The 24,856-nt window shown below is 43.3% G+C and overlaps 2 protein-coding genes and 1 long non-coding RNA gene across 9 annotated transcripts in view; 1 reads left to right on the top strand and 2 right to left on the bottom strand.

Annotated features, from left to right (window-relative positions):
• Positions 1-12,073: 12,073 nt before the first annotated feature.
• foxi1 (forkhead box i1) lies at positions 12,074-13,924 on the bottom strand. Its single transcript, XM_058062673.1, has 2 exons — positions 13,014-13,924; positions 12,074-12,804 (listed from the first exon to the last, which is right to left on the bottom strand). Exons 1-2 carry the CDS (start codon positions 13,612-13,614, stop codon positions 12,299-12,301), a joined length of 1,107 nt encoding a protein of 368 aa, XP_057918656.1. The 5' UTR covers positions 13,615-13,924; the 3' UTR covers positions 12,074-12,298.
• Positions 12,407-17,406, top strand: LOC131110031 (uncharacterized). 5 transcript variants are annotated; one of them, XR_009120819.1, is made up of 4 exons: positions 12,407-12,867; positions 12,973-15,017; positions 16,465-16,536; positions 16,664-17,406. It is a non-coding gene; the product is annotated as an uncharacterized LOC131110031 (long non-coding RNA). The 5 variants fall into 5 exon arrangements; XR_009120818.1 differs by having other exon boundaries at positions 12,407-13,338; positions 14,871-15,017; XR_009120817.1 differs by having other exon boundaries at positions 12,407-15,017; positions 16,664-16,736; positions 17,110-17,406.
• Positions 17,407-17,603: 197 nt separating this feature from the next.
• dock1 (dedicator of cytokinesis 1) overlaps positions 17,604-24,856 on the bottom strand; it is a 98,120-nt gene continuing 90,867 nt past the window's right edge. The window contains exons 46-52 of one of the 3 annotated variants that reach the window (XM_058060984.1): positions 24,076-24,159; positions 20,760-20,897; positions 20,476-20,618; positions 20,169-20,367; positions 19,770-19,950; positions 19,393-19,547; positions 17,604-18,814 (exon numbers count right to left, since the gene is read on the bottom strand). In XM_058060984.1, coding sequence (XP_057916967.1) covers positions 18,719-18,814; positions 19,393-19,547; positions 19,770-19,950; positions 20,169-20,367; positions 20,476-20,618; positions 20,760-20,897; positions 24,076-24,159 — 996 coding nt within the window. In that variant the 3' untranslated portion in view covers positions 17,604-18,718. The remainder of the gene's footprint in view (positions 18,815-19,392; positions 19,548-19,769; positions 19,951-20,168; positions 20,368-20,475; positions 20,619-20,759; positions 20,898-24,075; positions 24,160-24,856) is intronic. The other 2 variants (XM_058060983.1, XM_058060986.1) reach the window with 2 other exon arrangements.

The following is a 24,856-nucleotide window of genomic DNA, read 5'->3' as shown; positions in this document are numbered from 1 at the left end:
GGACACTCTCTGGACCATCATTGGGTATACCTGTGTACTAGTCAGGAAGATTATATTCAATAAAAAAAACAATAATTTGAAAAAAAAATGTCTGAACATGCAGGGTATTATTATTTTTTGTTTATTATTTTTTAATTAAATAATAATTAATTAATATAATTAATATATAATATAATATGAATTAATGTATTAAATAAAAAACATTCAATATCTTTTTAAAAATTCATTATTATGAATTTAATGATGATAATGAGCTTATTTCTTTTTCCAGGGTAAAAAATATTAAAATATATTAAAATATAAACAATATAACATATATATATAACAACACAGTGTTGTATGGTGTTAAATACAAATATGGGTCTTGTTATGAAATTCATATTTTGTCTTTTTTCCAGTTTATTTTCATGTGTTATGTTTAGGCTGTGTCAGGTCAAACGGTGCCAATTGGTTACTTAAATGTGTGTGTGTGGGGGGGGGGGGTGCATGCATCACACCCATTGACATCCATCACAGCTGCCAATCAGCAGCTGAAGTGTCAGAGAAAGTGACTCCAAGCCCCGCCCCCCAATCCATCAATCTTATGCCTCATCAGTTGATCTGGTCTGGACCCACCAGGACAGTCCAGTTGGGTCCCGGTTAAAGTCTAAAGGCTAAAGTCCACCCCGGAGTACCCGGGCCCCGCTATAGATGTTCTCTGGGTGTCTCAGCCATGCAGGTAAAGTGAAGAATTGGCTTCAGGTGATTTTTGGGAGGGGGGGGGGGGGGGGAGATGTTATCTGCTGTTAACAGAGGAATGACACCATAATGGAGCAGCAGGGGTGCAATTACCTTTTACCCCCCATTCCTCCACCTCCTTTCCTCCACCTTTACCTCCTCCCTCAGTGACAAATTAAGATTAATGATGGCGATACAGATGACCCCCCCCCAACTCTTCTTGCACAATTTCTAGTGCAACAAAAAACAGCAAAGATAGTCAATAAGCTGGTAAGATGTTCATACTAATATACTAATAAATCAGTGACTTCACTGTGACGGTACTTTCATGCAATTAGCATGATAGCGCATCATATGCTAACTACATTCAGCACCAGACGTCCGCCTAAAACACCAATTGTGTGCTTTTTCCCAAAATGTGTGTCATCAAGTTCAATATTTTGCATTTATTTGACATATTTGTGTTTGTCTTCCAGGTTCTACTGTCCCATAAAAAGTATGGATGTCCACTTTTCATAGCGCATGGTATGCTAGCAGCATAAAGTGCAAAAGATACAAAGTACAAAGGCTTAAAAAATCATTGTTTGGCATATATTTTGTATTTATGGACCAATTTGTCTGCTAGCAACGATGCTACGTTAGCATTTTTATGTCACTGATGGTCCCAACTCCATGAATACGCCCAAAAATTCCCCTTAGTGACCCAGGAAAGGCCACTTGGGGAGAGAAAAGCATTTCATGAAGCCCATGAAGGGAACACCAAGGGTTTGTAGCCATAGCAACAAAGCCAAGGGTGGCAACTTTGAGGAATCTAAGAATATAAGACGTTTTTACAGTTAGTTATTTGACACTTTTTTGTTAAGGAATATAAGACGTTTTTACAGTTACAGTTATTTTACACTTTTTTGTTAAGGAATATAAGACGTTTTTACACTTAGTTATTTTACACTTTTTTGTTAAGGAATATAAGACGTTTTTACAGTTAGTTATTTGACACTTTTTTGTTAAGGAATATAAAACGTTTTTACAGTTACAGTTATTTTACACTTTTTGTTAATGAATATAAGACGTTTTTACAGTTACAGTTATTTTACACTTTTTTGTTAAGGAATATAAGACGTTTTTACAGTTAGTTATTTTACACTTTTTTGTTAAAGGAATATAAGACGTTTTTACAGTTAGTTATTTTACACTTTTTTGTTAAGGAATATAAGACGTTTTTACAGTTAGTTATTTGACACTTTTTTGTTAAGGAATATAAGACGTTTTTACAGTTAGTTATTTGACACTTTTTTTGTTAAGGAATATAAGACGTTTTTACAGTTAGTTATTTGACACTTTTTTGTTAAGGAATATAAGACGTTTTTACAGTTAGTTATTTTACACTTTTTTGTTAAGGAATATAAGACGTTTTTACAGTTAGTTATTTTACACTTTTTTGTTAAGGAATATAAGACGTTTTTACAGTTAGTTATTTTACACTTTTTTGTTAAGGAATATAAGACGTTTTTACAGTTAGTTATTTTACACTTTTTTGTTAAGGAATATAAGACGTTTTTACAGTTAGTTATTTTACACTTTTTTGTTAAGGAATATAAGACGTTTTTACAGTTACAGTTATTTTACACTTTTTTGTTAAGGAATATAAGACGTTTTTACACTTAGTTATTTTACACTTTTTTGTTAAGGAATATAAGACGTTTTTACAGTTAATTATTTTACACTTTTTTGTTAAGGAATATAAAACGTTTTTACAGTTAGTTATTTTACACTTTTTTGTTAAGGAATATAAGACGTTTTTACAGTTAGTTATTTTACACTTTTTTGTTAAGGAATATAAGACGTTTTTACAGTTAGTTATTTTACACTTTTTTGTTAAGGAATATAAGACGTTTTTACACTTAGTTATTTTACACTTTTTTGTTAAGGAATATAAGACGTTTTTACAGTTAATTATTTTACACTTTTTTGTTAAGGAATATAAAACGTTTTTACAGTTAGTTATTTTACACTTTTTTGTTAAGGAATATAAGACGTTTTTACAGTTAGTTATTTTACACTTTTTTGTTAAGGAATATAAGACGTTTTTACAGTTAGTTATTTTACACTTTTTTGTTAAGGAATATAAGACGTTTTTACAGTTACAGTTATTTTACACTTTTTTGTTAAGGAATATAAGACGTTTTTACAGTTACAGTTATTTTACACTTTTTTGTTAAGGAATATAAGACGTTTTTACAGTTAGTTATTTTACACTTTTTTGTTAAGTACATAATTCCATGTGTTCATTCATGGTTTTAAGAATGTAAATATCGTCATGTAAACCATCCATGTATTTGCAATTTGCATGATCTGCAAGGGTGTACCCCACCTCTTGCTGGGATAGGCTCCAGCATACCCCCGCGACCCTCGTGAGGATAAGCGGTATAGAAAATGGATGGACGGATGATACTGCATGATATGAAGGATGATGCTTATTATGATGCTTATGCTTATTGTGTATAAAAAGATGATGTACTGCATGTCAGCTTGTGTCACACGTAAAAAAAAAGTGCTATGGTAGTTTCTGCATTGATCCTTATGAATGGTTTGGACAAGTTGTCTCATAAAGCTGTCAATCATCATGGTGACGGACCACGTAGTGAAGGCCCGGAGGCTCCTTTAAGAGCGACTTCATCCGTCACTCAAAAGGAGACACGTTGCTGCAACTCAATCCTCAAGCCAGCAATCATATTTCCTAAAGTGCCTCTTTGACCTTTCACCCTGCCTGCTAGGACAGAATAGGCCCAAAACGCAGAACCGATCGTCGGATAATCAACTTTTTTTTTTTTTTAATGCAACTGCTGTGTGGGAGAAACAATGGCGGCCCCCTCCAGGCGGCGGCGGTGGTCAGTGTCATTCAGCAGCGTGGAGACACGCCGTCTGACCGCTGGAGGGGCGAAGCCCTGCGCTTCAGGCCCGTTGAACAATTAGTCCGACGTAGCCGACCCCCGCTTGGCTACAGGCCCCACTGGCCCCCCCACTGCAACCAGGGTTCCATGTATGGTCTCTGGTTTAGGGCTCACAATCGTAAGGTGGGAGGCCATCTTGGCCAATCAGAGAGCATTGCAGATAATAAAATAAAGGAGACAAAAAATGTTGATTTTGTTCATAGATAATATTCAACCATACTTTTTCTATGCTGATTATCCTCTAAAACGTCATTTATATTTATATTTATATATTTTTTTAAACATGATGAAAAGTAATGGAGGAGAACATAAAAATAACAGTTGCCCCCCCCCCCCCCCCCATCTATCAATGGTGGTGTAAAGGAAGAAGTGCTAATGGTGAAGATAAGACTATCTTCACCTCGTGTGTCACCTCATCACCTCGTGCTGCTGTGTCAACGACGGACGGAAGAGGCCGCGGAGGTGGGAAGCCCGGAGATGGATGTCGGGGGAGGATGTCATGTCTGTGAGAGAGAGAGAGAGAGAGAGAGAGGGAGGGAGGGAGAGAGAGAGGGAGGGGAAGAGAGAGAGAGAGAGGATCACCTTGCCAAAATCCACCATGAAGCCTCAGCTCTCTGTGCACTTTAGCGTAGCGGCCGGAGCCGCCACGTATGTTAGCAAGGGTGTAGTAACTCACCCTGGGGCGACACTCAGGACCCCCCCCCCCCCCCCAGGCCACCTCTTCCCATTGTCATCAGCCCGTCTCTCAGCCTCTTCATCCGCCACTTTGCCTGCAGCCAAGTCACTTCCTGCCTCCGCATTCTTCCTCCCTCCATTACCCCCGAGGAGGAGCCAGGGAAGCGGGGCCGAGGTGGACTCCCAGGCCTGGTCAGGAGAGTACGGATGAATAAGCAACCAGCTGCTTATAAAGCTATAAACTATCTGTGGGGGAGAAGGACAAGCATGAACTCACCTTGAGAGCTTCTCCCCGCACGGCCCCTTTGGGTGGATGCACCCATGTCAGCATGTCCCATGTCATGTATGGGTGCTGTAACACAAGAAGGTCCTAGAAGGTCTCACATCCTGAGGAGAAGAATGGAGGACGCTCGGAAACACTTGATGAGCATCAGAGCACAAATGTATGCAAACTATGAGTTGGAGTCAAAGTTTCAATGTTAAATAGTTGGTCCATATGTGTTAGCATTAGCATTAGCATTAGCATTGATGAGTACCAAAGCAATGATGGACCCCAGCGCTAATCCTAACATATCTTCTAGATAAGCTGTAGGACACTAAAACAAGCATCACTGCCAACTAGTGACCCGGCATACACATTACACATTTGGACTTTATGGTGATCAAGACTTGTATGGAGACCTTTATGCTAATATGTTTTTATGGAGACCTTTTGGCGGGAATTCATGCTAATATGTTTTTATAAAGACCTTTTAGCGGGAATTCATGCTAATATGTTTTTATGGAGACCTTTTAGTGGGAATTCATGCTAATATGTTTTTATGGAGACCTTTTAGCGGGAATTTATGCTAATATGTTTTTATAAAGACCTTTTAGCGGGAATTTATGCTAATATGTTTTTATAAAGACCTTTTAGTGGGAATTCATGCTAATATGTTTTTATGGAGACCTTTTAGTGGGAATTCATGCTAATATGTTTTTATAAAGACCTTTTAGCGGGAATTTATGCTAATATGTTTTTATGGAGACCTTTTAGCGGGAATTTATGCTAATATGTTTTTATGGAGAACTTTTAGCGGGAATTTATGCTAATATGTTTTTATAAAGACCTTTTAGCGGGAATTCATGCTAATATGTTTTTATAAAGACCTTTTAGTGGGAATTCATGCTAATATGTTTTTATAAAGACCTTTTAGTGGGAATTCATGCTAATATGTTTTTATAAAGACCTTTTAGCGGGAATTCATGCTAATATGTTTTTATAAAGACCTTTTAGCGGGAATTCATGCTAATATGTTTTTATAAAGACCTTTTAGCAGGAATTCATGCTAATATGTTTTTATAAAGACCTTTTAGCAGGAATTCATGCTAATATGTTTTTATAAAGACCTTTTAGCGGGAATTCATGCTAATATGTCAGAGGTCACCCTCCATGCTTTTAACACTGTGGGTTTCACCTCCAAACGATTGCTTTCTTAATGGTAACAGCTTGGAAGGCATCGGTGGGAAACTACCCCCCCCCCCCGCCCCCCCACTAAGTCCTGAAGGAATTTCCTCCCTCGGGGATGCCTTAGTGATGTCCATCTCCTCCAAGTCCATCACGACGGAAACTTGATAACTTGACACTCAGTTAAGCGAGTCCTGCTGTGTCTTTGGGAGATAAACATCCAACATTTAACATTTAACTTATATAATGTTTTATATAATAACAATAACAATGTTGAAAAAGTTCTAATGAACCTCGATCATTCTTCTGCATCAGTGTTGTTATCCGAGGGGGGGTAGCATATCCGAAAAATCACATTTATTTGGAGTGGCCAATTAATTGGCGCCAAATTGTCCATAGTTATGAATGTGAGTGTGAATGGTTGTTTGTCTATATGTGCCCTGGGATTGGCTGGCCACCAGTCCAGGGTGGACCCCGCCTCTCGCCCCAAGACAGCTGGGATAGGCTCCAGCACCCTAACAACCCTTGTGAGGATAAGCCCGATGCCATCAGGACCCCATCCTCGAGACAAGGTCCTAAAGCTCCAGAACTGGACTCCATCGACACGTCTGAAAAAAAATCAGGCCAACGTCTACTAGAAACAGGTTCCACTTACTGCTGGCAATGAGAACCAGGTTCCTGCTCCAGTTGCACAAGAACCGAATGGCACGTAGTAGCATGCCACCAATCCCTTACTCCCGGAGCACCCCCCCCACAGGACACCACAAGGGACATGCTCCAAGTCCCCAAATTATAGGATCCGTCCAGCAGAGGTCCTCGTTGCCTCCACGTTCCTCCATCCAGAAACCAAAATCCCGCCATAAAATCTGATCCGTATGGGAACGTGCTGCAGCAGGAGTGATTTATCCTCCTGGAATAAACATGAAATACAGGTGAGGACACTTTGAAGGAGACTGAGGGCAGGTGTGAAATCCGGCAACAGAAAAGTGTAAGACATACGTTATCGTGCCGGCAACCTCCTGCCATGCTTCTGGAACAAAGCCCAACATTCACTCGCTTTTCTGATAAAACTGCTCCTTTTTTATAACCTGGCTTCACTGCCTCCGTGACCCGAGTGCCAGTGAGGGGCGATGCTGGAGGGCATTCAAACATTATTCTTCACGCTTGTCCGAAGCGTTCGAATCCTTTAAGTGTGACACAATCGCTCAACGCAGGAATGCGACCTGCTGAGATTTCCACCTGCTGCCCAGAGACGTCCCAAAGCGTCCCATCAGTGGGCATGGGGGGGGGGGGGGGGGGGGGCTGGCACGGCCTCAAAACGTCACTCGTGGCTCGTATGGCCAGGAACCACCGGAAAACAAGACCATCAGGATTAGACACAGAATCCATTCTTGGTGTCCAAATACTTTTGATGGTGAAATAATAACGACCATGAGAAGGATGGAAGGGATCGCATTCCACAACGTCGATGGGTCCTACACTTTGTGTGTGTAGTTTTCATTAAAATTGATTGTGCTCTTCATTAAAAGGGAGGGTTGCGCCCCCCCCCCCCCCCCATAAATATAGTGGTGGAACATGGGGGCCATTAAGCTGTCAGTGCAAAATATGAAGTACTCTTCCTTATGATTATCTACTCAGTATCATTACATGATGGCTGCTTTGAGACATAAGACAACCAGAACCCAACAGAACACTGACTGGGGGGGGGGCTTTCTGGCCTCCAGGACATGCCCCCCCCCCCTTGCTGGAATCCCTTTTGGACTCGGCAGCAGACACGTGAGTGGAGTCATGATGTGCGAGACCAGCAGACTAGCTTGATGCCGACGAGAGAGACACCCCCCACCCCAAAGCATCGCTGCTGCTATTGTGATGTAAGTGCGGGCCACAAGCTCGATTAGCATAATGATTAGCATAATGATTAGCATAATGATAAGATAGTGACACCTCCCTTTCAGTTCTATCAGCGGCGTGTAATGAAAGGCATAATTACACCATCGATAAAAGGAGGAGCAGTGACAGCTGCACAAAGCCATGCTGGCCCAGGCCCGACCCGGCCAATTAACAGGGGGGGGGGGGGGGGGGGCTATCTCGACGTACACATTCAAAGGGGCAGGGAATGACGATACCGATACCAATATCGATCACATACATGCAATATAAATGTTTACATGTACCACTATATTTTATATTAGGACTTGAGAGATACTTTTACTAAATGACAATGGCCAAGAGCTACTCATTTTTGTAACATTAATTTTCATATCTTATTTCCAGCCAATATGCTTGTTTTACCAGAACATAAACAAAATGCTGGTACCCACAACTCATCTTTTCTATTTCACAATGCATTTATTTCTAGTCTTCTCACATTATTAACTAAAACCCTGAAAGAAAAGCAGGTTTATCCACCTCTGCTGGGCCCCTCCAGACGCATCCGCTGCCTTCTGAAACGCAAACGCTCACATATCATCCGGAGTCCAATGCAGCCCCGCACACAACAAAAGTTCCTCCTGCACTAAAAGTGCTCCATAGTGTCTGCAAGCCCAGATTCTGACGAATGATCACATGGTGAGCCTCGAACTCACCACACCCTGCCAAGTGCCAATCAAAATCTTTTCAAAGAGCCACTCGTCATGATCACATAATCATCATCACAGTTTACAATAATTTACACATAAAATATTAATATTTTATTATTGTATTTATTTTCTCATCTTACTTTTCATTTATTTTATAATTAGATATTCTTATAATTTAATTTGAATAATTATATTGTTATTATTTTTTTTAATTAAATTAAATGATTAAATTAAATCATTCTAATTACTTTATACTTATATTTATTTACAACAATAAAATTCTTTTGTTTTTACAAATAATTGTTATTTTTATCAGGATTATCCTAAAGCAACTTCCCAAAATTTGGGGGATAAATAGACAATTTTTTGTAAATAAAATGTTGGTTTTTGTTTGTTTTTATTATGGAAATAAATATACAGAACTTCTCAAAATGAGTATAAAATTGGGGGACCCCCCCCCACACCCCCACCCAAAAGGGTGTGTATGTGTGGTACAAAGAGTAGACACATATTTGTGTACGTAGTGTTTGCATATAAAAGTCAAATGTTAGCATTATTAGCCCACAATGCCTCAGAAGTGAGCCGGGGGCCTTGAAGTGGAGGTGAGGATTAGAGGCTGGGGCCTGGTGGGGGGGTCCGTCTGTCCCCTCGGAAAGGCTATGATTGAAAGGCCTTGAGCCTCCAGATCATCAGCAGCTTACGTGGACCACAACTTAAATGTTGACGGGACCCTTTATTGGGGTCCTTGCAAAGGGCGCGTTTGATGGTCTAGGCCAGGGGTGGGATGGAGGGGGGGTGGGGGGGGGGCTGGCGAGGGCTCCGCGGGTCTCTGAAGCTCAGTCTGTCTCCCTTCTGCTGTCTCTCTATTGGTATGCATCCCTCATAATAGAGCGGGAGGTGGGGGGTCTCATTAGGCCCTGGGGGTGTGTTGTTTTGGTGGTTGGAGGAATGGGGGGCGGGGGGGGGGGGGGGGGTCTCCTGGGGGCCGTGCTGGGAGAACAGGTGAAACTTAGTTTCATTTTCTTACTTGCTCCTGCATGGCCAACAAAGCCGTCCAGGTGGGCCATCCGTCTCTCGCTGCTACGGTGCGAGACATTTCCCTGCGGAACGCCACTTCCTGTCTGTGACAAGCAGCCTAAGATGATGCTTGACTGAAATATGACAATATGTCAAAATAAAATCATTTTAAATGACATATTTGTACACTGACACAGGCCAAAGTCACAATTCATATATTTAAAAAATGTATTTTTGTGCCAGATTGTATCACTCGCTGTCTATGCAAAATCTACTCATGAGTAGAATTAGCAAAAAAGATTTTATTGATATTTTTAAATGTATTTTACAATATATAAATATTAACATAAACAAGATGAAATTCTATTATTAAAAATGAAAAATACAAAACAAATTGTGTTTATGTAATATTTATTTATAATGACTTAACTTATTTTTTCTTATTAGGAATAAAATAAATATGCTGTAATTTATTATTACAAAAGTCATTAGTCATCATTTCCTGATTTGTTTTGATATATTGTGTCTTTTTTAATATATAAATATGAATGTAATATTTGTTATAACAAATTTCTCACAGTCATTGATTGGAATGTAGAAATAATTGCAATAATGTGAAACAATGATAACCATTTTTCTTTGACCTGTTTGCTGTTTTGACAGAATTACCTTCTGATGGACAACCGGACTCTTTTTCCAATATAATTCAACAAATGAACATAAACTACGACCTGCAAATGACCCCCGGGCCACAGTTTGGACACCCGTGCCGTACCTGGGCTATTAAACACGGGGGGCACGCCCCTCCAATATTGGCCCTCACGTTGTGCTGCTATGGAATGCCTTGCCCATGAACACGCTGCTCTCTCCCTGACGGCCACCATCAACGCTTGGCTGTTTGCTAGTTTTCATCTCGCCACTAAAAGTTGGCATCTCTGCCGCTTCCTCGGCTTGGATGGCAAAGGTCAGGAATAAAAGATGATGCGCTAATGTGACAACAAAGACTCGGTCCACAAATATTCCAGCGATGGACGGAGGGAGGGATGGGAAGGCTGGGGGGGGGGGGGGGGATAGGTTACATTGTTTGGGGGATCGCTTTTCCAGGGTGAGCGACATGAAGACAGGCGCTGCGTGTGGATTTACTGGGCCTCGTTCTGCTCCGTTAATCCTTCTGAAGCCGTCGGACGCGTCCTCTCTCGGGATAGCGGAACGCAGACTCTGCATGGCCGACGCCATCACGACCATCTTGGAGGGTGAAGATCCCACATGGACAGTTTAGCTCATTTACCACAAACTTCAGTGGAGTGGAGACCTCCGCCAAGGCTCAAGTCACTCAAAGCTCCGTATCGGTGCTCTTTGTTTCATTCTACTTCCTGTTTCATGGAAGATGATGCAATCGGCACAGGACTGTACCATTTTCATTGGTGAGTGGAGTGGGGATAATATTTATCCATCCAGCCATTTTCTGTACCACTTATCCTCATGAGGGTTGCGGGTATGCTGGAGCCTATCCCAGCTGTCATCTGACGAGAGGCGGGGCACACCATAGACTGGTGGCCAGCCAATCACAGGGCACATATTCAATCAAACTAATATAAATGAATATCAATGAAACTTAGAAATAGAATGGAGCCACACCTGTATCCAGATCTGCACCAGAAATGTAAAAATCCCTTTCAATAAAAAATAAAAAACATTACATGATATTAAAATTAGGGCTTTCTGGAAGGTTTTTATTGATTTTAAATGACATCCATCACTAAAGACAAGCAGTGCTTGTTTGTTTGCAGTATTCTACCAGCTAGTACTTCTAGTAGAAGTAGTCTTCTACTGTCAGAACAGATTGTGTTACTTTTGGCTACGTGAGGTGAAAGGTCACACAGGTCGCACTCCTTCATGGATTATTCCTGCACGCAAGAGAATGACAACAATCAAACATCGTGCAGGTGCCAGAGTTCAGAGGTGAGTTTCCCTCACCACTAATTAGTGGTAGAACGTGTTTTTAGGACGGAACAGGAAGTAGAACCACAGCCGCCAGTGTGAGAACTCGGCCTGAGCCAGAACCGGTCTTTGTTCGCTCGGCACAGATAATGGCCTCCAAAATGTGTCCTGAGGGCCGCCGTTTGTTCCCACATCTTCAGATGGCAATATTTTCATTTGAGCCCAGGAGGGGAGCGCTCCCCATGCCAGCTCCTATTGTGCTGGCTGGAAAGTGTTGTCAATTAATTCCTGCTTTTATTCCTGCAGCACGCAGTGCCTGACCAGACTCCATTATGTGCCAATTAAGAGGTGTTTCCTTCTATGTAGGGCTTTGTCGGGGTACGCCCTTCAACATTTGCTTCATTTTTGGATTTATTTGACAGATTCCACGGCCAGGCATCACGTGGTGACGAGGAGGATCCACGGCAGGTCTGAGCGTGACGTGCCTAGACGGGTATGGGCAGGTGCAATATCCCGGTAACAAAAAAAAAAAAGATGAACTTGTGAACCGGAGCTGAAGCGAGTTAAAGTCCGATTAGGGGCGACAGGCGGAAAATGTTTGAGTTTGACGCAAATTAGAGTCACTTGACTTGCAGACGGGACTGACTCCATGATGAAGGATGCTCTCAGCGGACGACGGGCGGCGGCTTTTATTGGGGTCTCCTCATTAAAAAGTGAATTATTAGACAAAGAGTGGAGACGCCTGATCCAATCATAAAAAAGACGTTTATTCCAACACCAGTTTAAATAAAACACAAATACATACAAAATAATCTCTGTACATTTGGCTACAAAAAGTTTACAAAAGTATAATTCAAGGTTGTGATGACTTACAGAAATGAATCATTTTTTACAATGCAAATATGCAAACAAAAACAGCTGTTTACCCTAAATTGGATAAATTATTATGATTATTTTGTGTAACATCCCCATTAAACCTCAGTTCCTTCCCTGCTGTATACCAGGTTGTTGACAGTAAAATGGTTGGAAAGGTTATAATAGTTCATTCTGCTGTCACAGTTGAGCGGAGAGATCACCGAGGGCGAGTAGGAGCCCAGTCCGCTCACGGCCTCTCGGCCTTGGAACAACTCCCCGAGGTGACCCGAGCCCGAGTCCCGCTCGGGAGCCCGCGAGGCCTCGGCTCCGCCCACGTTAGCCGCCAGCAGCGAGTTGACGCCGGACATAAAGCCGTTAAAACACGGGCTGTGCTCGGCCGAGTCGGACGGCGACGACCGGGGCTCCGTGGAGGTAGGAGAGCCGCGGAGGCTGGGCGGAGAGGAGCTGAGCAAGCTGGCCGTGTCTGAGAGCTTGTGCTGGGCGTCCGAGTCCGGGTTGTCCCCCGCTGTGATGTCGGTTCGTCTTTTTCGCTTCCGGCGAAAGTTGCCGTTGTCGAACATCTTTTCGCAGTTGGGGTCCAGCGTCCAGTAGTTCCCCTTTCCTGGATCAAAAATGAGGGTTAAAATCCCTTTTTAAAACTAAAAAGTTGTAGTTCATTTCCAAGGTAAGCTAAAGTCGGGGTTAGCTAACCACGACGCCAATTCTAACGCAATTAGACATTTAGTACATTTTATATAGCCACGGAGTTAGAAACTAAAATATATTTTAGTTTCCACTTTTTAGCGAAAGAGCAACGCAAGCCAGACTCACCGGGGTCGTCCTCGTCCCGGGCCACCTTCTTGAAGCAGTCGTTGAGAGAGAGATTGTGGCGTATGGAGTTCTGCCAGCCGGCTTTGCTCTTCTTGTAGAAGGGGAAGTTATCGGCCACGTACTGGTAGATCTGACTCAGGGTCAGTTTCTTGTCCTGGGCGCTCTGGATGGCCATGGCGATCAGAGCCGAGTACGAGTACGGAGGCCGGACCATCTTGAAGAGCTCCTGCTGGCCGGAGATGGACAGCCAGCCCAGGTCGGCGCCACCCAGACCTCCCGGGGCGCCCAGGAGCTGCCTCTGCCCGGAGCCGAAGCCGGACTGCAGGTAGGTGGAGCCGCTGCCCCCCGCTGGGAGGTACGGCGAGGAGGAGGAGTTGATGCCGGTGCCGTTGAGCCACAGGTAGGGGTTGGTGGGCGGGGTGGCGTAGTCGCCGAGCCCGTAGCCGGAGGGGTGGCTGGCGGCTCTCTGGGGATGGTGATGGAAGTTCTGGTGCTGGTAGACGCCGTAGTTGTCGCAGTAGACGGCCATGTCTAGGAGGTCCTGGGCGCTGTGGTGCTGGAGGGGGCTGCTCTGCTGGTTCGGGGGTCCAAAGGCGTTCATAATCCGAACCTCGTCTGTGCTCGTCTTTGCCTCCGGACTGAACTCCACTCGGGACGGGAGGGGTATTTATGGGCAGGGGCCGGGTGGAGCCCGCTGAAGAGAACTTTTTTTTAGGGTCGCCCCCGGTTCTGTCCCCCCCCACCCCCACCCCCCCTTTCTGAAGCCACTTGAAACAAGTCAATCTGCCTTTGAATGAGCACCGATACCATCTTTTCTTCTGCGTAATTACGCACAAGGAGCCTCGCTTTAAAAAAAAAAACTTAAATGAAATCAAACTTAACTACAGAGAATCAATACATTACATAATTAGTGATTCTAAATATTTGAGTAAAGACGAAATTGCTTCAATTTTAAATACAGGACATATTAAAAAAAATAGTAAGGTTTTATTAATTTAATCACATTACATTTTTTATTCATTAAATGAATTTAAAATGGAACGATTCACCATTAGACAGCTAAATGAGTGCTATGTATAATAATAATAATAATAAATATAAGAGAAATAAGAACTGTAAAAGTGTAGTGTAATAGTGTATTGTAGATTTTAAACTTTTTGCTATTGTCAAAACATATAGTCATTCTAAAAAGGTTGTTTGAAATGATACATGAACAAATAAATAATTATGAAATCAGAAATGTATTACTACTTTAGATCAACTCTGCATTTCATATGGTAAAATAGCTATGAAAAATATGCCTTATTTGTTGTAAAACATTTTTTTAAAGTTATGAGATAAGACAGTCACAAATGTAAGTTAAAGGTAGATATTATGTGTTATAATATACTATATAGGTACATAAAAGTGGATGGCAGCACAATGACTCATTTGAGTTGCATTCAAAGTCACGTCCATGTTTCATGGAGAGGCACGACAACCACTCCATACTTTCGACAATGTCATTTGTACTTGAAGTGTTTGTTTCTGTTGTTCCGTCAAAGTCACTGCAATTGTTGTTCTTGTCTCTTTTTGTCTTCTTTTCTATCCCCTCCTGCTCCAAATTTGCACAACAACAAAACATCAAATAAAGCCAAATAATACTCCGTATAATAGGGGTAATAAGAGGTAGCTTACATTTGTCCCTGGCAGAGCAAATCTGTCTAGCATGTAAGGGTATTTATATTAATAATACTATCTGACCCAATGGCTGCACAGGACAAGAAAAAAAGACAAGCGTTTGTATGTCCTTAAAAGGGTAAACCCCGCCCCCTTGCATCCCTAAATGTAACTAAAGTGAGCCTATATGTTGTGTAGGCCGTCAGATTCAAGTTGACAGATGTCAAACAGGTCACGACAACGTCCGAGTCTTGAGTCTGCATTGTTGGTCTGTCATCCTTCATTGCTGCTTTTTCCCTCCTAAGAGGATCAAGGGAATCCCTGCAGGATGGCAAACCTCCACAGGTGAGAATCCACCTCCTCGTGGCCTCTCAGCGGACCACTCTCTCCTAAAACGAGCGCACCAACACTCTTTTGTGTGTGTGTGTGTTAAATGTTAATTAGTGCTGACATGTAGTTAGCAGACAAGTACCTTTACACTTTAGGCCACTAAAACTACGACACCTTCAGTCATTTCAGCTATTTTGGCAACAAAAACAACAACTAATGCAACTAATTGTGTTATCTATTTTATTTATTACATGTCATTTTGGCTACCTCATAAATTACAGTCACAGTATTTAAAATTATTTGTTTTACTATTTAAGTATATATTAAAAAAAACATCTATTAAAATACTAATTTTACATGATGTATCAATAAATAAAAAAATATTTACATTTTAAAATAAACTGCAACAGCTATAATTAATTTAAACTTATGTTAAAAGTACATTAGGTATATCATAAATTAAACAGTATAGTGAAAACTAAATATAAGCACTATGGGAAACTTAACATTTGCAGCATTTCTCACTTCAGCTTCACACGTGTACATTCATTTAAATATAATAATAGAAAAACATCAAGAAAAAACACAAATGTGGGAAGTTCCTCCTTGTGTTTAGAGCAGGTAAAGGTGAATGTTTGCAGCATTTCTCACTTCAGTTTCACATGTGTATATGAATTTAAATATGACAAATATTACAGTAGACACTAGATGATGAATACTATATGAAAGAATGTGGAGAAAAACCTCCCAAATGTAGAAAGTTCCGCCTTGTGTTTGATCAGGTAAAGGTGAACATTTGGAGCATTTCTCACTTGAGTTTCACATGTATATATGAATCTAAATATGACAAATACTACAGTAGGTGCTAGAAGATGAAAACATGAAAGAATGTCAAGGAAATGTAGAAAGTTCCTCCTTGTGTTTAGAACAGGTAAAGGTGTTCATCTACCGTAGCTTTAAGACCCCCCGTAGACCCCCTAACCCTAACCCCGGCCTTGCTGCCATCTCCTCCATCTGAATCCAATTATTTGTACACAATAACATCACGTGACAAAGTGTAGCCACGTCAAAGCAAGCATCCATAATGACGCCTTTATACAGCAGTTGCAGTAACACAACGATCCACAAGAGGGCATTGTTGCCTCATTCTTCTTTGGAACGAATAAGGAACAAATGGTGACTGGAAGGGAAAACGAAGCACTTGGGAGTAATACTTGCCGCCATACATTAACATTTGGGGTATATACCGCCCTCTAATGGTCGGTGTTATATCTGCTATTACACATTAGGAAACATTTGATCGTTATTTCCAAGTGAGGGACATAGTGCCATCCAGGTATGATTCCAAGGAACACTCACCTTCATAAAACGTCACTTGACTCCCTTATTGATCATTTCCTGATTGTTTTCGTGTCCTTTCATGTCTTTGGTAAGCCTCGTTGTCCTCTGGCTCCACCTGCAGGTTGACAACAGTAAGTACAGCCAGTTGGGGGGAAGAGCAAGGAAGAAGCCATTGAAGTCCATCCCTTGTGAGGTAATTATTACACATTTCTTTCTCCATAACCTTAACTTGGTTGTGCCTGAGAGGCACATTTAGCCATATTTTATTGAGCAGCCATAAAAAGAAAACAAGTAAACAAAAAAACTGTCCTCACCCTAAGCTTTGATGTGCCGGGGAGGCCAGTCTCTTCACATTCCAACTGTCAAACATCCGACCTTTCGTCTTCTACCGTGGTGAGTATTCTTCATTTGGTCAGGACCCAGATACGTTAGCACTGCTCCCCAGGTCACTGCGAGTTCCATTTCCTGTTTTATGGTCGTCATCATCCTTCTGTGCGTCACTGGGATACGTTGAGGGGTTCCATCACAAGCACGCCACCACATAAAAACACGTAGAAAAAGTCTCCAACATGTGGAGTTCCTCATTTAGCTGAAGCCTCACGTGATGTCGACTGGAAGTTGAAGGTGCTCGATCCTCCACTCAGAGGTTGTTTGGGGTAGGTTCACACCCCTGCTTGTTTTGGGTGCTTTGGTGCAGCAGCTGTAATCGTTCCTTTTCACTACGTCTAAATCCTTCTTACCTCATGTTTTGTCCACTGCTTTTCAGTTGCTGAATTGAAAATGAGCTCCCCTGCTGGAGCCTACTACACGGGCATATGTTATGGTAAGCTCAAAAATACATTCAAGGGTAAAGAAAGAAACAACCCCAATGAACATGAACATGAAATAAAGCCGCCTCCAGGCAGCTGTTTAAAGCACCCAAGCGGCATCGTACCCGCACATGCCGTCTTTAAGTGCAATCAAACGTGATTGATTGACAGGCAGCCGTGATTCAAGTGGGTGTGAACACGGCCGCTAGAAGGCAAAGCAGATATTTACAAGGACAAACGTGGACGTTTGGCAGCGGAGAGGAGGAAATACTCGCCTTATTAGGGAAATGACAAATGTGAGCTGTGGATGGAGTGTTCTGTAAATACGCACCCCCCCCCCCCCCCCCCCATCCCCCACCTACCCCCCCCTCACACATACAATGGAAGGAAAGTGAAATCACAAGTGGCCGCCATCATTTCATACCGGAGACGTTTGATTGGCCAATGAGAAGGATGCAATGCGGACATTTTTAGCGTCTTCAGGGTTCAAGTCTGCTCAGCATGAAGATGATCTTCACACTCATCCATCGTAATACGAACATAAATGAAGTAAATTCAAATACATTCTATTTTGGTTGATTAGAAAATTGATTTAAAATAAACTTTATGAGTCCAAATTAAACAACACATTGACTAAAGAGTATAATTGTGAGAGCTAAAATTAAATATTAGGGCTGTCAAACATTTGATTGCAATTAATCGACAGTTAACTCACAATCAATCACAGATAGAAATACGTTTTTATCTATAATTAGGAGAAATCTTTTTGTGGTAAACGATTCAATGTGCAACTAGAACGCTAATAACATCAAATGTTCTGTAAAAGGATATAATACTGTAAATGTTAATGGGAGGTCTTGCTACTAGAGCCATCTGCCTGGGCTTTGAAGCTAACTTTACTAATCTACATACTCTTTTCGTTCTCCATTTCCCATCAATATTTGTTCCAGCTTGCGGCTACGGCGTTAGCGTGCTAGCGCGTCATTAACGTGTTAACTTTGACAGCCCAAATCAATTCATGGCTATTCCATAGTGGGTGCATTTTTATGGGCAGCAATCAGAACTTTGGTGTTAAAAATAAGAGTCAGCAGGCTTGTTGAGCGTTTTTGTTGTTTTTGTTTAAAAATCCATGGAAGTGAGAGTCGATCATACGTTCGTCATGTCAGTAGTGAATGTGGACAAACCAGTTAGTTGCATTTACACGCCAAACGGCCACCGACAAAAGGTCCTCCTAAAAGTCCTACAGCCCTTTTTCTTATCGTTTGCTAGAAATGCATAGAAGAAAGTTGATAGAAAAAAAGAAATAAAATCCTATTTACAAATCTTTGTACATCGTGAGAGATGGCGATGGCGATGGCGATGGCGATGGCGAAGGCCGAGGCTGCTGCTCTTACCAAGAAACCGTCACCAAAGGGGGCGGGGCCGCAATGAGGTATTCATATCGTCAAGACGGGAATGTGTTTGTTGCTGGGACGAGGGAGGGAGTGGATGGGGGTGGGGGGCAGTGGGTGGCAGCCGCCATGTTGCTTTTTGGCACTGGTTCCGTGAGTCCGTCAGCATCTTTGCTTACTGTACAATTCCTGAATCGATGGACGCCTGCTTCCTGGTGGTCTTGGGAGGGGGCGGGGGCGGCGTCTTGCTGGGCAGGGGGGGCGGTAAAGGCTGGACAACAAAAACACAATTTAAGCAACGACAACAAAAAACAGACAAAACTTTCATTTCACCTTTGAACCCAGACACACGCCGGCTATCGTTGGAAACGCTTTAGCGTGCTTCCGCTCACGTGGAAACGTGGCAATTTAACCATCAACCATCCTGTGTCAGAAAGCATTCCAATCAATAGCGTGCCTCGCACTTGCGTTCCTCGGAAGTTCCTGCTCCTCCTGTCAATCAAGGAGGAAATTGCTGCTCTATCTCCATGATCTGACGTGCTAGCGCTTAGCCATGCTAATAGCTGTGTGGGGTGATAAGATGACTAAACATGGCGGCGAGGTAAGGGGGGTGGGGGGGGGGCAAGTTCCTGATTAACGGCGAGAAGGCGCTGGTGATGGATGCCCAGGCTGAAGTAATCACGCCATCGATCACGGAAGGCGAGCTGGACCGTGCGAGGATAAATAACAGCGGGCGGCGACGGCGGGGGTGTGGCCTTGGCCCCCACTTTAGAATAACGTGAAACCACGAGGGCGGAGGACGGTTCTCCGTCTCCGGATTCATCCATCCATCCTAATTAAGGCACCTACCCGGTGATGCGGTGGCGGCGGCGGCGGCGGCGTGGAGGGAACGGGAAAGTCTTGATGATCCAGCAGGTTTCCGTAGTCGGCCGTGCTGCCTTTGATCGGAAGCGGAGGCGGGATTCCCGCCTTGTCGGTGCACCCCATCCCGTTCAGCTCCAGACCTGGAAAAGGAAGCACGCCGCAGGATACTACCAGGACTACCAGGACTACCAGTACTACCAGCATTACCAGTACTACCAGTACTACTACACTGTGATGCAAGTATAGCATGTGTGTGTATAGCACCTAGCGGGACATCTAGCTGACACGTCCCAATTACTGCTGCTAACAATGCTAACAATGCTAATAATGCTAATAATGCTAGCATGCTAGCTGAGGCTTACTGGAGGTGTGCAGGCTGAAGGACAGTTTGCTCCTGGGTGTGATGGGTGGAGGGGCCGGCGATGAGGAGGAAGAGGAGTTGGACGACGAAGAAGGAGGCCCGGGGGACACGGAGAGGCGGCGGTCTCCACCTAACTGGTTCAGGACTTGACTCCTGGGTCTCTGAGGCCTCAGAGGGCTGATCTGGAAAAGAAGATGGCAGGCTGGTTTTGTGGCTGGATGGTCTTTTTGGGTGGGGGGGTGGGGGGACACATGATGCTCTTTGGGGGGTACTAGATGTTTGATGGAGAACCAGATGATGTATTTCGGGCGGGGGCCCAGATGATGTTTTAGCACTCGATGGTGCTCCTGGGGAGACTAGACGTTTCTGAATGCGAAGACAAACGTAGACGTGAAAATACCGTCTCTGAGAGGATGACGGCCTCGGCGGGTTGCAGGTGGATCTCGGTGGTCTTCATCTCCTTGTCAAAGATCTCCTGGTGTTTGCTGTTCCTCTTCTCCTTCTTCTTGTCCCGGCGCTCCCGCTCCGGCTCGTCCCGGTCCAGCTTGTCCTGAGACTTGGTGTGCAGCTTCTTTGGCAGGAGGGGCTCCAGTGTGAAGCTGAGGGACCCCAACAAACAAGATGATGTCAGATGGAGAACGGTGGAATAATGATTAATTATTATTAATAATAATTATGAATTATTATGATCTGGCAGCAAGCGTTACCCGTCCGAGCCGGGCCTGGAGGGGGAGTTGTCCGAGGAGACGGAGGTGACGGAGGCCACAGAGAGTGGCCTCTGGGAGGAGGGCATGGTGAAGGAGCGCACCATGGAGTGTGGACGAGGCCCCCGACGTTCATCTGCAGGCGGCTGACAAAAATAAATATATATTTAAAAAATGAATAAGTCGTACAAAATGTGACAAAATTACAAAAAATGTAGAGAAATGAAATCCCATCCTGGATCCTCACGACTTGGCTTGTGTAGTAAAAGCGTGAGAAGACGTCATACCAGCGTCTTGACGCCATATTGCTTCTCCACCTTCTCCCTCAGCTGCTTGAAGCAGGCCTCCATGCGGTCGTGGAAAGGTCTCAGGGCCTCCGTCACCTTCTCCCCGTGGATGCGGACGCCTTCGGCAAGGTGCGGGATCTAGAAAAGGGTCAAAGACGAGTGGGGGGAAATATTAGTAGAACACAAACGCCAGGGGGCGGGGCTAGCGATGCTACAAACTTAAGTAAGAAAAGTAGAAAGAAAGAGTAATGTCTCCTTGGAGAACCACGAGGAGCTTCAGAGAATCCTCTTTGCAACCCAACGGAAATCACAGAGTCTCTTGTCTCTGCTGCTGTCGGCCATCTTAGGACGGACTAATTGTCCCCAGAAGAGTCGCGCTAGGAAGCTGTAAAAATTCCCGGGTGTCAAAAACGGAGCGGCTCACCGGAATGCTAGCTTGTAGACAACCACAACGTACGGCATCCAATGATGCAATTATTCCAGTTAGGCTGCTGCGGGAAGATAGATGGGCGGCATGCAGCATGCCCCAGGATTCCCCCGATACTGAACACCTTCATCATCATCATCACCACCAGAAGCCGACGAGGAAAAGATGGAGAATAGAAAGCAACAGGACAGGACTAAGGTGACAAAGAGGTGGAGAAGAGAGGAGAAGAGCTGTGGTTGCCAAGGACAAAGTGTTAGGAGACACCAAACGTAAACCAAGTACGAGGTTGGGGGTTGGGAACAGCGAGGCAAGACCCGTGTCTCCCAGGATACCCAGGTCTTTTTATAGAGCAGGAATGATGGAGGATGAATGAGTGCGGCCGAGTGGCGGCATGGCAACGTGTTTCTGCTGGAGAGGAGATATTTGTGGTCCATGAGAACGCTCAAGGTTGGACCGACTGGTTGAACAGAACTTTTAGTTTCTGCTGTCCAACACAAAGCTCTGGGGGATGCAATAAACATAAGATAAGATAAGATAAGATAAGATAACAAGAGATGAATTCTGAGGCATGAACAGTCAGGATGATGCTCATTTGTAATATGCAATGTCATACATAAATAAGACTCATACACGCATGTGTTCCAGTAAATATCTTCTGGACGTGTGGACAGGAAGTGCTGTCGGCGATTCCGAGTTGAATTTTTCCAGCCACAACAGTACCCCCCCCCCCATCGCTGAAACTGTATTTGTATTAGTTCATGGAGTCATTTTTATGCTTAAAGTGTTTCATGTAGGAAGAGAATGAAAAATATGCCAATTATTGACCAACACTAGGCAATAGTCAAACACAAAACGGGTCATTTATTCATTCATCCATTTTTGATGAATGACTTGTGGTGCTATGTTATATCTTATATGTTATATATTTAAAAATGATATAAAAACCACCAAAACATAATTGCCAATTGACTAGACGAGAATGAAGGCCTCCAAACCAACAAAGATGCCGTTGCTGCCCCCGTATGGAATGCAAGGGTCTGCATGCTAACACGTATGACACGCTAACACGTATGACACGGGAACACGTATTACACGTATGACACGGGAACACGTATGACACACTAACACGTATGACACAGGAAAGCGTGTGATGTGTTGCCAGTCCTAATTTTCAAATCTCTGCTGGGCGTCTGCTAATTACAACCAAACCAGGAGAGATGTTTACAATTCAGATTTTCTGACTAATTACTGGAGAACGATGTTGCTATTTCAGAATAACAGCCATCTTACCCCCCCCCCTCGTTTAGAGCACGCCATTTATCTCATTTAGACGGAGGCGAGGTAAAACAAAACAAAGCCAGTATGGTTTCATGTTGACATTGCTGCTGTAGAAGATCCCAGCGGGTCTATAGCAGGTCTATAGCAGGTCTATAGCGGGTCTATAGCATGTCTATAGCATGTCTATAGCAGGTCTATAGCAGGTCTATAGCAGGTCTATAGCGGGTCTATAGCGGGTCTATAGCGGGTCTATAGCGGGTCTATAGCGGGTCTATAGCAGGTCTATAGCAGGTCTATAGCAGGTCTATAGCAGGTCTATAGCAGGTCTATAGCGGGTCAATAGCGGGTCTATAGCGGGTCTATAGCAGGTCTATAGCAGGTCTATAGCAGGTCTATAGCAGGTCTATAGCAGGTCGATAGCAGGTCTATAGCGGCTCTATTTGCGGCTGCTTTCCGACGACAACAAGGACCAAACGGAGGGCCTGGCCCACTCGTCGCAAGTGTGAAAAATAATTATATCATAGAATGTGGTATTTAATGTTGGTTATTTCCTGCTAGGGTATCCTCATAAACGCTAGTGGAAGATCACACTTTCAAGAGTGTTACTTTTACATAAAAAACAAAAAGGTGTGCACCCTTCAATATGACTTGAAGAGACCCCAAAATAGAGGTGAATTGTTGTGCGTTAAAAGACCAAAACAAAAAAGTCCTAATTGAGAGGAGCTCCCACAGAGATGACCTATTTTCCAACAGCGGAGAGCGGAGGCAAGGATTCAATTAACTTTCTCTTTCCTGGCAGCAAAAGCAGAAGAAAAAAAGAAAATCTCCATTCTTGGTTGAGAGGGAAGCACATATTAAAGGTCTTCATCCACCTGAAGTTCAGAGTTACAGAGATGAAGATCGAAATAGGAGCAGCCTAAAATAGTACGGCAAGTTTTGTTTCATCCTCAAGGAAATACGCAGAAAGTACTGCAGAAAGTACTGCAAAAAGCAAAACAACAGAACCTGAAGCTCTGAGCTAAAAATGAAATCTGAGTGTACCAACATGAATGTTTGCTCAGGATAAAATAAAATGAACCCCAAAACATTTGCTCAAAATTTGAGGGGATGCATATTTAGTGACACGCTAACTTCACCGGCCTGTTGGAACCTCACTCCATCCATCCATCCATCCAGTGTTGGTTTAGTTGATAGCCGATTAAATCTTAACATCACACAACATAAAATACATCCTCAATCCGAAATCTAAATGAAAAACCTCGTCAAACCACGAGTTGAAAGTTACCCCTTACCTGAAGTTCAGCGCTAAATTGTTGATGATGAAAATAGCAGCAGCCTAAAATAAGAACGGAAGTGTTCTTTGGTCTTCTAGGAAGCTAAGGACTTCACCGCAGAACTTAAAGGCAAAACGGAACCTGAAGCCTGAGCTAAAAATTAGCGTTCTGATCCTGAATCCTTTTAGCTTGCATGCTGATAGACAGCTCTTTAGAAGATGGACGAGGGGTTGACCTTTGTCGCAACACACGCACACACACACACACACACACACACAAAACCTGTTGGGTCCAATCCTGTTGAGAAATGGCGTTGCGTAAGCAGGTTGAGTCTGACCTGCCAGGCGATGAGGTCCTTCAGCTTCTCTATCTTCTCCAGGTCCTCTGGGTGCTCCTGCATGTACTTGTCGTTGAAGAAGGCCTGCAGAGGAAGAGGTCAAGGGGTGAGCTCCGAACATCATCTCGCTCTGATGTGCGACCTGGAGGCCGACGCTTTGGCTTCTTGACGCCGCACAATCAAGCCGAGTGTCGTCTTCCAACAACAACAACAACGAGTGATTGACAGCGAGGAGAGGCAATCAATATGTGAGCCAGTCGTCACCAGAGTGGTGATTAAAACAGACGGAGGATGAGAGCTCCTCTTAACTTGAAATATGCATGAGCTTCTGATTGGATTCAAGATCATTTTCCCGGCGTGAAATCAAGCCAGGCAGGAAAAAATCGGTGGTGTAGTGGAATACGTTGGGAATGTAATTGGACGTATTAGGACTTGATCAAGCAACTTATGTCTTATTATATGCTGATATTCTAATACTGTATATACAAATGAGATGGGAAAAATACTCTTACTGTTGGACCAGATACTTCAATGGACCAAAAGGTTCTAATAGTGCAGGAACAAGTTAGCCAATGGTAATACTAAAAGGGGAACTATCAATGTACTTCAAACCTACTCTTAACTTACAGTAAATAGGGAAATAAAAGCTGACTCACATTATTAATATTATATTATATTATATTAATATTTTTGTGTTTAACCACCATAAGACTACAAACCAATTTCAAACACACACCTTAAATGAAGACAGTAAATGTATGATCCATACGGGAGAACCACT

This window comes from Doryrhamphus excisus, chromosome 22 (genome assembly GCF_030265055.1).
Source record: "Doryrhamphus excisus isolate RoL2022-K1 chromosome 22, RoL_Dexc_1.0, whole genome shotgun sequence".
Classification (NCBI taxonomy): Eukaryota; Metazoa; Chordata; class Actinopteri; order Syngnathiformes; family Syngnathidae; genus Doryrhamphus; species Doryrhamphus excisus.
Note: the sequence above shows the minus strand (reverse complement) of the source record. Positions and strands in the feature narration are given on the sequence as shown.

Coding starts and splice junctions, on each gene's coding strand:
- foxi1 (XM_058062673.1), bottom strand. CDS start 13,614: ATGAACGCCTTTGGACCCCCGAACCAGCAGAGCAGCCCCCTCCAGCAC. Junction 12,805..13,013: donor CCGGGACGAGGACGACCCCG/GTGAGTCTGGCT, acceptor TTTTTGATCCAG/GAAAGGGGAACTACTGGACG.